The sequence below is a fragment of the Notothenia coriiceps genome, unplaced genomic scaffold, assembly GCF_000735185.1.
Source record: "Notothenia coriiceps isolate Sejong01 unplaced genomic scaffold, NC01 NC01_scaffold00011003, whole genome shotgun sequence".
NCBI lineage: Eukaryota > Metazoa > Chordata > Actinopteri > Perciformes > Nototheniidae > Notothenia > Notothenia coriiceps.
Genome location: NW_011343704.1, coordinates 49,340 through 60,189, shown reverse-complemented (window position 1 = coordinate 60,189; position 10,850 = coordinate 49,340). Strand labels below are relative to the sequence as shown.

The window sequence follows — 10,850 nt, the reverse complement described above, 5'->3', positions numbered from 1 at the left end:
AGACAAATGTAACATTTGTGATATTGGGCTATATAAATAAACATTGATTGATTGATTGATTGATTGATTGATTGATTGACTGATTGATTGATGAAGGAATGTGATTTGATAAAACACATTTAGATAATGCCTAGGTATTAGGTAAAGTAAGAGAAAATGAAAGTTTTGTATTTAAAGTACACACTCCTTGTCAAATTATCCCTCATGCCATGAAAAACAAAGTAGTATCACCAGTTAGAGATCACCATTAAAAGTGAAATATATGTATCATTTTCAGGTCTATACTTCTATTTTGAGTTTCTATTAGCTTCTTCTAACATATTTACACCATTTAATATTAACTTTTTTAACACAAAACCTTATGTCTGCCTGAGCACTTGACACTCTGAAATGCTTGACACATGTTTTATTCAATGTGTAACACTAACAGAGAGAATATGTATGTCACAATTGTGTGGTTCATGCTTCCTGCACACACTTGTAACATATGTATATCTATATTCCACAAAAAATAAATGTTGTGGCATAATGTGTCCTCATTTAAACCCTATATGTTGACACACATCAAGTAAAACTAAAGTAAAACACACCACAGATATAATTTTTTACTAATATTGTAAACGTGTAAAGAAAAACACATCTATTTCTTATAGTATAAATTATCATGAAGTATATTTTTTAAAATACTCTCACTTAATTTAACATCAGCCAGTAGTGTTGAAACAGTAATGATGCTGCCCAAACTCAAGAGGGCAGCAGTACAGCATCGCACGAAGAAGAAAAAATAACGAAGAACAAGTTCGTGTACTGGGGTACTTCCTGTTTCAAAGTCCAGCTGATAACAGTAAATAGTGGATATGTTGTTGTGCAGGAGCTTTATGAATCAAAGTTTATTTATTTCACCGTATCGTGAGAGAGTTTGAGCAACAGACAGACATGCAGCCGTCTGTGGAGTCTCTGGTCCGACTGCTGGAGTCATACAGAGGAAGGGATAAAGTTGTAAGTACACATGTGGTTTATATTTACATGATCATGGGTGCACAACACACATTAGTTTTCGTTTTATACATCACTCATTCCACCTGAGTGTACACCCGCGTTAGACACAAAACAGAATCCTGTATTACTAGGTTTTAAAGGTAATGTTGATGCCTTATAAACCCTTAAGATTGTGTCGCTTAGTACTAGTACTGAAACAGTATACATAAATACTAGTACAGTAGAGTTAGGGTATTTTTCTGATTTCGTTTTTATTTTGCTCGGTGATATTCAGGCAACATAATAAACCAAATAATTGGTTGTTTAAATTGAAATTATTTCCAGAGAAAGTAAAGCATATACAATTAGAAGTATATAAAATAATATATAAAACATAATCTATTAAAGACCAATTAAACACAAATTACAAAGTCACAGATTAATAGCACCATAGTCATCGAGTCTAGTATATTTCTAAACGGTTTACATCTGAATAAAATATAATATGAATAGGTGATGATAGCCTACTTAGTTTTTCTGTATAAATATCAAACTATAATAGAAATACATTCAGATTGTTTTCACTTTACAATCCATCATTTCTACAGATGTTAGTTGCAATACATTTATACTAGACCTGATGCACTGCAGTTCCTTTCCCCTGAGGGTATTTGTCATTTCATGAATAAAGCCATACTTCAAAACATATGAATCATATGAAGCTTATTAGACAGTGGCACTTTTCATGACCTTGAAAAGGACAACAGAAAATAAGATAAACATTTACACAAGTCTTCTTATTGATAAACATCCACGTTTCTTTTTTCCGCTGTTTGTCTTTCCAGATCAGGACGGCCTGTTATGGCTCGCAGCTGGTCGGAGGAGCCCTGTCCCGGAGAGCAGAAGCGGACAATTCATCCCATCGTCTGGGAAAACGTCTTCTGCTGTTCTCCGCTCAGCTCAGCCACTGCCGCACGGTGCTGAGGCTGTTTGATGATCTGTCCATGCTGGCCTACTCCAAGAGCTATGGGTTCGGAGGAAAGGTGAGCCACAAAACAAATCTCTGCTCCCCTCTTTGATAAATCTCATAATCGGAAAACTTCTTCACTTTAAGAAAAGGTGAAAGACTAAATATTGAGTTACTATTCAATAGCTACAGTTCCTATGAAGCTTTGACAGTGGTTGTCTTTGCAAAGACTCAAGATGCACTTTTGAATAATAACGTTTTTAATAAAAAGTAGGACTTTGTTAAAATGGCAAAGTGCAGCAGTAGATATCAAAATATGAGTACAACATGGACAAAATACACTGTTTTAAAACAAATAATTTGTTAGACGCTCTTTGCAAACATTTCTGTTTCTGATAACGATACAGAAAACTTGCACATGGCTTCATGTCTTTTTAAGGAGGAGGATGCAGGCCTCCGCTGGTTATCGGTGCTAAACAATGTGGCCGACCAGCTGTACTACCCCTGTGAACACATCGCCTGGGCTGCTGACGCTGAGCTGATCAGAGTGAAGTCTGATAAGTGGTGGGTGCTCAGTACGGTGCTGTGGGGATCCTCGCTGCTGCTGGCAATACTCAGGTCTGACGTCAGCTCAACACAAACTTCAAATCAAATCTGACTGGAGACACTGACGTAATACAAATGGATCACCAAAATAACAAATGTCACTTATATGACAATTCAGATGTATACAGAATTCATACCTAATTACTTCAATGAATATAATATAATGATAAGGCTGGCAAACTGATTTGCTTATGTTTTTCTAAAATGAACAAACATGCTGGTAGATTTATTTACAGTCAATAAGAAGACAAAAAATAATTATAATATTTGTGACCTGTTTTTAAAGATCTTTAGTGGGAACCAATGGAAATAGTGTAAAGTGAAAATACTGAAAGACAAGCAAAAGATTGTTGTTTTTGGTATTTTTAAGGGATTAGATGGCAGTAAGAAATATATAGAATAATGACAATCTTATCTTTAAAAAATATATATTTGTATCGTGTTATTGTTTTTTATACATCTGTTATAATGCCAATTTGTGTGAATGTTTTGCTCTTTAGATCGCTTCGAGTTTTGATGCTACTGAAGAAGACGTTAAACAGATGTGAGAGCGATGATGGGGGCAACAGCAGGTGTTGTATAAACATTTTGTAACACTTTCTTTGCACCTATTCAAAAGTTGGATGTTCACAGTGAGAAAGAAAATGTCCTGATGAACCTGTGATTGTCTCCTGCAGTCCCTCTCAGCTCCGCAGGCAGATGCGAGGGGAGATTCTCAACATCCTCAGCAGCACAGTTGACCTCAGTAATGCCGTTCATTGGATGCCGCCCGGCTTCCTGTGGGCGGGTCGATTCCCCCCCTGGCTGGTGGGGCTGATGGGCACTATCTCATCTCTGGTTGGTTTGATCCAGATGAACACCGGAGACAGCGAGGAGACTGACAGCACATAGTGTTCACTGCACTGTGAGGAACAGAGGACTGAATGAATGATGTGAACTGATGTAAAATGATGTAGTGAAAGGATGTTTAGCAGATCTTTATCTATGTGATCAGAATCTACTCTGAATGTAATAAGTAAGTAGATCAGTAGACTTTTTGCCAATCATCCAAGTGCTTCATCAGCTGTGATCGAAAGCGTCTTTAGAAAGTGTCAGAAATGAATGAATTAATCAATGAAATGTGAAATGTATGTTAGTCGTTACTTACAGATGTATTTAAATTTTCAGACAGCAGTATTCAGATCCTACATTACAATGAGTTCCTAATGACGTTGGGGTTAATTGGAGGCCACTCCATGGTGTAAAATGTATGGGCTCAAGCACATACGACCTCCTACTTACTGGGATGATAATAGCTAAAAATTGTTGCCTTAAATAATTATACACTCCTTATAACTCATTTTCAATCATGCATTGATGAATTAACCAATTAAGTTGGCCAGTTGGAATACTGAAATTAAAATGATATCCGTCTCTACACTACATTACAGCAACTTATATAAACAGGTTTATACTGAAGTGATTAAATGTTCTAAGTGTACAAACGCAGCTTGCAATGTAAATTGAATTATGCGTTACGTTATTGTAGATTATGATTTTTTTTTTTTTTTTAAATACATTGAATTGTCCTTTGTTGGATCGTTTTATCGCGGATACAAGCGGCCGAGATGGGTTTTCTCCGCAGGGTGGCTGGTGTCTCCCTTAGGGATAAGGTGAGAAGTTCCGTCATCCGGGAGGGACTCGGAGTTGAACCGCTCCTCCTTCCCGCCGAAAGGAGCCAGATGAGGTGGTTCGGGCACCTAGTTAGGATGCCACCTGGGCAGGCACGTCCAGCTGGGAAGAGACCAAGGGGTAGACCTAGGACCAGGTGGAGGGATTATATCTCTTCTGGCCTGGGAGCGCCTTGTGATCCCCCAGTCAGAGCTGGTTGATGTGGCCAGGGAAAAGAAAGTTTGGGGTTCTCTGCAGGTTCTCTGCTGGAACTGCTACCCCCGCGACCCGACCACGGATAAACGGGAGAAGATGGATGGATCGTTTTATCGATGTTTGATTAAACAGGTCTGTACGCGTCAACATGACGTGAGCATCTGTTGCCTTCAGGTGCCGACGAACGGGTCGGGAATGAGAAAAATAGTTTATTTAGCGCATATTTCCATCAACCTTATATAAATAACCCGCCTTTTTCTTTTCAAGAGCAGGATCTTATTTAATTGTTACAAAAAATTACTTTGGGGAAGCTACTTTAAGTACAAATAGCATCGTTAAATAAAACAAACTAAGAAGTTAATATTTGTGTTTAGTTGTTGTTGTCTCAGGATTAGAACAAGTGCTGTCAATATTTTGTGGTTATATGTCATGTGATTTAAGCAAAAGAGGAATAAGAAACTAAAATACTGATGACAACTGGGAAGTAACAACAGCACGTGAACGCACCACAACCACAGAGACCGTGAATAAATAAGAGATGTCGACTCGACAACAATGACAAGAAAACTCAGTTTTACACCGTAACTTTCTTTAAACTCTTGGATTATGTGATATAGTATGATGTCACCGTGCTGCTGCTGTTAGTATGACGAATAAAACAAAGCCAAAGTTTAGGAAAATAAGTGTTTGCCAAACCACGTCAAATCATCTGTCGTGGCACCCAGAGGAGTGTGTGGGCACAGAGAAACCGAGAAAGACGCAATAAATCAGGTGAGAGTTGTCTTTTCGATGCCTAAACAACATTTTTTTACACAGAACTTCCATATGTTGTTAATGAGCTCCCATTGGCTTGTTGTAGGTTTTAATTAGCTAGTTAGCATTGAGCTAATGTCACATAAAGTCTACTTTTTATCGCCAAATTGAGATGTAGGATTGAGTATTAGAGGGTGTTTTACAGGATCCCAGTTTGATTTGTTTTCTAAAACAGCCAGCATGACCTTTTTTCTGAAACCCTGGCTTCCTCGGTTCAACCACTGTGGAATACACATGAATGCGTCTTTTGTGACCCAGTATCCAAAACAGAGATATTATGTTGCATTGAAATGTATGTAGTCCCAGCTGAATGAGTTTTCATTCAGAAAGGTTTCATAAATAGGCTTTGAGGGTCTGTTTTATGGTTGCACATATTGCACATGTTGTCCTTGTACTTTGAGCTGTAGGCTTGTTTCTTTATCTTGATGGTCATGATGTTGTGTGGTTGTACATCACATAGTGCTATAGCTTTAACAAGTGTGTCTTGCACAAAATACTTTACAGGGGATAGTTTTGTTGTGTTTTCTACAGGCAGTTGTGTTAGTGCTGTAGCTATGTATGCATGCAAATAGAAGCTAAGTGAACCCATTTTCTCATGGCCTCTTAACTTAATTATGTTTTTCTCAAATAGGCTGTCTTTTAAAATGGACTCAGACGTCTGCCCTGTCTATCAGTCCGACTCCTTGTGTTCTGCTACTGTTCCCGTCGATGAAGCCTCTGAGGGTGGGGCCAGAAGACAGACTGAAGCAGCTCCGCCAGGTTCAGAGGTGGAAGATGTTGAATCCTACAACCTGATCGAGCCTCCTCCGTTAGACTGGAGGTCTGATTCCTCCAGTGAGGCGGGCTCCGAAGATGACCTGGAGGACCCCACCTTCCCTCCTTCTGCTGACAGTCTGGACAAGGCCACTCCGAATGAGCCAGTTTTACTATCTTTGAGTGACACTCTGGCTATGATCGGCGTGAACCTGCAGGAGCTTGTGGGAGCTGTTTCAGAACCAGTACATGTGGAGGTAGAATTGGAAGAAAAGGAAGAAACAGTTGAGAAGGAAGAGGAGGTGAGGGTTGAGGACTTGGAGGATGTTGGGCATTGCCAGGAGGAGATATGTGTCGTGGAGCAAAGGGTGAATGAAGAAGATGTGGTGTTGGCTGTCAGGAGATCAGATGATGATGATGAAGATCACAGCCGCATCCACAGCCTGCTCAGTCAGCTGCAGCTGCTGGCGGAAGAGCCTCAGCCCACCTGCCGGACACCCCCCCACCTGGCTCAGCAGCAGTACTCCGACCTCTGCTCCCCCTCCCTCATAACAGACGACAGCACTGAGTCCACCGGGCTGCTGTTCTCTAAGAGCCACCAGAGAGACCTGCAGGGTCTGCTGCAGTACACAGAGATCAGAGCCACACCCAGCCCCCCCGGTCAGCCCCACAGAGGAGACATGGACGCTGTGGTGTCCGTTTCCTACAGCCAGGAGGACGCTCACAGGTTCTGGGGACATAATGGTCAACAGCAGCTACAGAGGGAGGACTCGCTGCCTGATGAGGAGTATCCTGAGCCTGTGTGGATGAAGACGGGCGAGGAGCCTCCGGAGGAAAAGGAGGCTGCTGCAGAGAGCGAGCAGGTAGGTTCAGGTTCTATTCAAGAAAATATAAATGATAGACTCCAAAATGTGCCTCACCAGATTCATTCATAGATTTCGTCTCTTCTAAACAAAATATTAATTGATTCTAATACATTTTGAAATACATATTGTTTTGTATTCCACACATTTGTGTAAGAAAGATTTGTGTCAATTCAAAGGAATTCAACACATTAAATTAGATAAGATGAATTGCATTTGTTTATCAAAAGAGTTTTTGAAATTGAACCAATGATAACATGTTTTAATGTCATCTTAAATGATAAATTAGGCAAATTGCAATCTTTGAAATTCTCCTGAACTGTTTTGATTTATTATTTTAAAACCATGTTATTAGATATTGACATTTTAATAATGTCTCTATTTACTGTCATCACAGAGTGCAGATCATCCTTCATATAAAGACGGTAAGCCACTTAAAATCACCTTTTTCATGATTTCTTCTGTGTCAAATCTTATTAAAAAATAAATAAGGAGAAGTCCTGGTCTGCTTTAATTTATAACCGATGATATGTATGTATTTTACTCCTGTAGTGCCTGGTCCATGTGACCCTGAAGATCTGTTGGATGGAGTGATCTTCAGTTCCAAGTACCTGGGATCCACTCAGTTGAAATCTGAGAAGAACCCGTCTACAAACGCCCGTATGTCGCAGGCTCAGGAGGCTGTGGACCGCATTAAGGTGAACTCAAATAAAACATATTCTCAGAGTGGGCACTGAAGCACAGCAGATGTTGTTGTTTTGTCATGGACTAGTTTTAAAATCACGGCTCTAGCTGTTTCTTTGTACTGTCATGAAGATAGTCATACAAATCTTATCAGTGTGACTGGTTCTGTTTCAGGCTCCAGAGGGAGAGTCCCAGCCAATGACAGAGGTGGATCTGTTCATCTCAACACAGCGAATCAAAGTTCTCACTGCTGACACTCAGGTGTGTTTTTGTCTCGTTCATTGACTTTACTTTGATATTTCAGGTAATGCATCATCTCAACATACTGCACATATATTTAAAAAATAACCATAGTTTTAGGGTGTCTTTTTTATTTAATTGATTTTGTTAACATTTTGGTTTCAGTCGTAGTTTACAAATGATATGCTTTAACATGTGAGGTTTTATTTGATCTCTCATACCAGGACCATGATATTTTAAATTATTACATGTAATCAAAAGGAATATTTGGTTATCATTTTATCAAATAATTGGGAGCTGAAATAATTTAAAACAAATCTTCAACCTCTCAAACTCAATAGATTTAATGAGATAAAATGGCTGCAACATTTGACATATATGAAACTTGTTTTTTTCTACAAGGCAATACAGACTCAGCTGAAAAAAAACTAGAAAAAGAAAGTTGTTATTTGTAATGGATCATCTATTTTAAGCAAGTCTCTGCAAGTTGAATTGAAAAGCAAACCTTCCTGTCTTCTCTCGCCTTCTATTTTTATTAACACATTCATGTCTTGTTTCCACTCAGGAAGCCATGATGGACCACGCTCTGCAGATGATCTCTTATATTGCAGACATCGGCACCATTGTGGTTCTGATGGCACGAAGGAAACGTAAAGGACAGGATGCTGACCCCGCCTCCAAGTCTTCCTCCACATCCTCCTCTGTGCCTCAGAAGAAATACTCAATGATCTGCCACGTCTTCTTATCTGACGATGTGAGTTGATTATGTTTTTGTCATATCATGAACCCAACAGCTGGTACAGGATTACAAAAGAGTTTCCTGTTCTGCTTTATTTGATCCTCAATGTGGCCACAACTTCATCCTTTGAAATCACCAGTAGAGCATTTAGCTGCAGATAATGTGTTTACTGGAGCATTTAGCTAAACACATTATTAAGGTGTCTTTTGCTCCCCTCAATGTTGCGTCTTTGCTCTGGACAACAGTCTCAGATTCAGCTTGACCTGGTTTCCTTCCCCCAGACAGACAGCGAGTTCTCCTGAATATAAAAATGGTCTGGCGGTCGTCCCAGTTTCCCACTGTTGGCAAGACTGAATAGGGGGAGGAAGGGTCTCTTTTTAGAACGTAATTAGCTGTGGGATACTGAATGCCATAGGGCCACTGCTTGTACTACTTTTTTCCCAACTAAACTGTTAACATATGAAGAGCTGTATAAGAAATGTATTTATAGATACAGTATATATACCTTTGTTATATTTGACTGAGCTGTGTTCAAACCAATGGTAAAATACTCACTATTGTTACTGTTTTGCAATAGTATCACTAATTCAATGTTGAAATAAATGTATTTATATATCACAGCTTCTCATGGTTTAGTGTTTAACTTTAAAGTGAGATTTACAATGAATAGGGTAACAGATAAGTCACCTTTCACAGGAGTTTTTTGTTGTTTTTGTTTTAGGGTGTGACATGTGTTTTAGGCGCACTGTTTAATGTTTTGCAAATTAACTAATTTGCCTTCATTTGTTCATATGAAAACAAAGGGTAGAAAAGTGAAGGAACAATATTTATTTAGCAAATTGGACCTAAGTCAGTTCTCTCTCCTCTCCTTGTCTCTTCATCCAGGCTCAGGTGATCGCCCAGGCCATCGGTCAGGCGTTCGGTGTGGCCTACCAGCAGTTTCTCCAGGCCAGCGGCATCAAGGCCAGTGACCTGAGGCCGGGCGAGTACAGTGACTACCTGGAGAGTCAGGAGCTCTACAACGGAGACCTGGCCCACTTCTCCGACTCTCAGAACATCCGAGATGTAAGCACAGTGATTGTGACTTAGTCTTAACACAAAGCACAGTCGGCTAATTGTTGTTGTTAGGATGTAAATTGATGTTGTTAGAAAAAGACACTAAGAAAGCAATGGGAGAGAAGTAATCTATAAAGCAAAAACACAACATTTCTAAGATTAAAGTCCTAAATGTAAGATAAAAACACTTCAGTGAGATTAAAGTCAAGAAAAACTCAAATATTTACCAGATTCTTTTGTCATGTCACCACATTGCTGGATTTTGCCAAGTTATATAAATCTCATCACACCAGAGTAAACCGGTTTACAGGAAATGTCAAAAGCATGCGTTATTGAGGGGTTGTAACAGAATGACACATGTTGATAACCTTGCTATTTCCAATGCGTATTTTCTTTTACATTTGTGAGTTTGTTCTCTCAATTAAACTTCTTTAATCCTGGATAAAATCAAAGTTTTTATCCCACAGTGGCCCCAATTAGGCGTTGCAGCAGCTGTAATAAACTTGGCTCTATGAATAACAATATATTTCAATACTGACCCTGAAAAAGATAAATATAGAGAAATAATTGGTCAAACAAATAATATTTTTTTCTTTGCTGTCTATCTTAGGTAGCCATCACAAAGGCTGCTGGAGAGATCTTGGGCCTGGCGGTGGTGGAGTCGGGCTGGGGCTCCATCCTGCCCACAGTGGTTGTGGCCAACCTCCTCCATGGGGGGGCGGCTGAGCGCTGCGGCGAGCTGAGCATCGGGGACCGCATCATGTCGGTGAACAGCACCAGCATGGTGGGGCTGCCCATCACCACCTGCCAGAACATCATTCGGGTAAGAAGGGAAGACGGAGTGGAAATAAAAATTAGAATGACTCTTATAACCGTACATATTTCAACAGCAATTAAAGTGTTATTGATATTATGCTGGAATGGCAGAGTTTATTTAATTGATTGTGATTTCTGCCTTCTTTAAAGCAAGTGTTATGTCTTAAGGATGCACTAGATGGCACTGTGTGTTTTGTTTTTGTATTGATTTGAAAGTGGATTTAGATATATTACATTACATTACATTTAGCTGACGCTTTTATCCAAAGCGACTTCCAATAAGTGCGTTCGACCAACAAGATACAAACTTGAAGAAAACAAAATCATATAAGTACATCAGGTTTCATAGAGCTAAAACATTTCAAGTGCTACTCAACTGGCTTTAGATAAGCCAGTCCTTTATTAGTATATAAGTGCTTTGTTAATAGTTCTATTGCTCAAAGTGGAGTCGAAAGAGATGAGTTTTAGT

General features: G+C 39.4%; 2 protein-coding genes across 2 annotated transcripts in view; both read left to right on the top strand.

The window, feature by feature from the left end:
• The first annotated feature begins 802 nt into the window (after window positions 1-802).
• pex11g (peroxisomal biogenesis factor 11 gamma) lies at window positions 803-3,968 on the top strand. The gene is made up of 5 exons (XM_010772219.1): window positions 803-999; window positions 1,824-2,021; window positions 2,385-2,563; window positions 3,052-3,123; window positions 3,229-3,968. The coding sequence occupies exons 1-5, from the start codon at window positions 937-939 to the stop codon at window positions 3,440-3,442; spliced, it is 726 nt and encodes a 241-aa protein (XP_010770521.1). The 5' UTR covers window positions 803-936; the 3' UTR covers window positions 3,443-3,968.
• Window positions 3,969-4,724: 756 nt separating this feature from the next.
• The window catches only part of LOC104946396 (amyloid beta A4 precursor protein-binding family A member 3-like), a gene marked incomplete at its 3' end in the record, with an annotated part of 36,209 nt that continues 30,083 nt past the window's right edge, over window positions 4,725-10,850 (top strand). Inside the window, exons 1-8 of the mRNA XM_010772229.1 lie at window positions 4,725-5,188; window positions 5,862-6,846; window positions 7,244-7,271; window positions 7,399-7,544; window positions 7,705-7,791; window positions 8,336-8,524; window positions 9,395-9,574; window positions 10,176-10,388. Coding sequence (XP_010770531.1) covers window positions 5,875-6,846; window positions 7,244-7,271; window positions 7,399-7,544; window positions 7,705-7,791; window positions 8,336-8,524; window positions 9,395-9,574; window positions 10,176-10,388 — 1,815 coding nt within the window. The remainder of the gene's footprint in view (window positions 5,189-5,861; window positions 6,847-7,243; window positions 7,272-7,398; window positions 7,545-7,704; window positions 7,792-8,335; window positions 8,525-9,394; window positions 9,575-10,175; window positions 10,389-10,850) is intronic.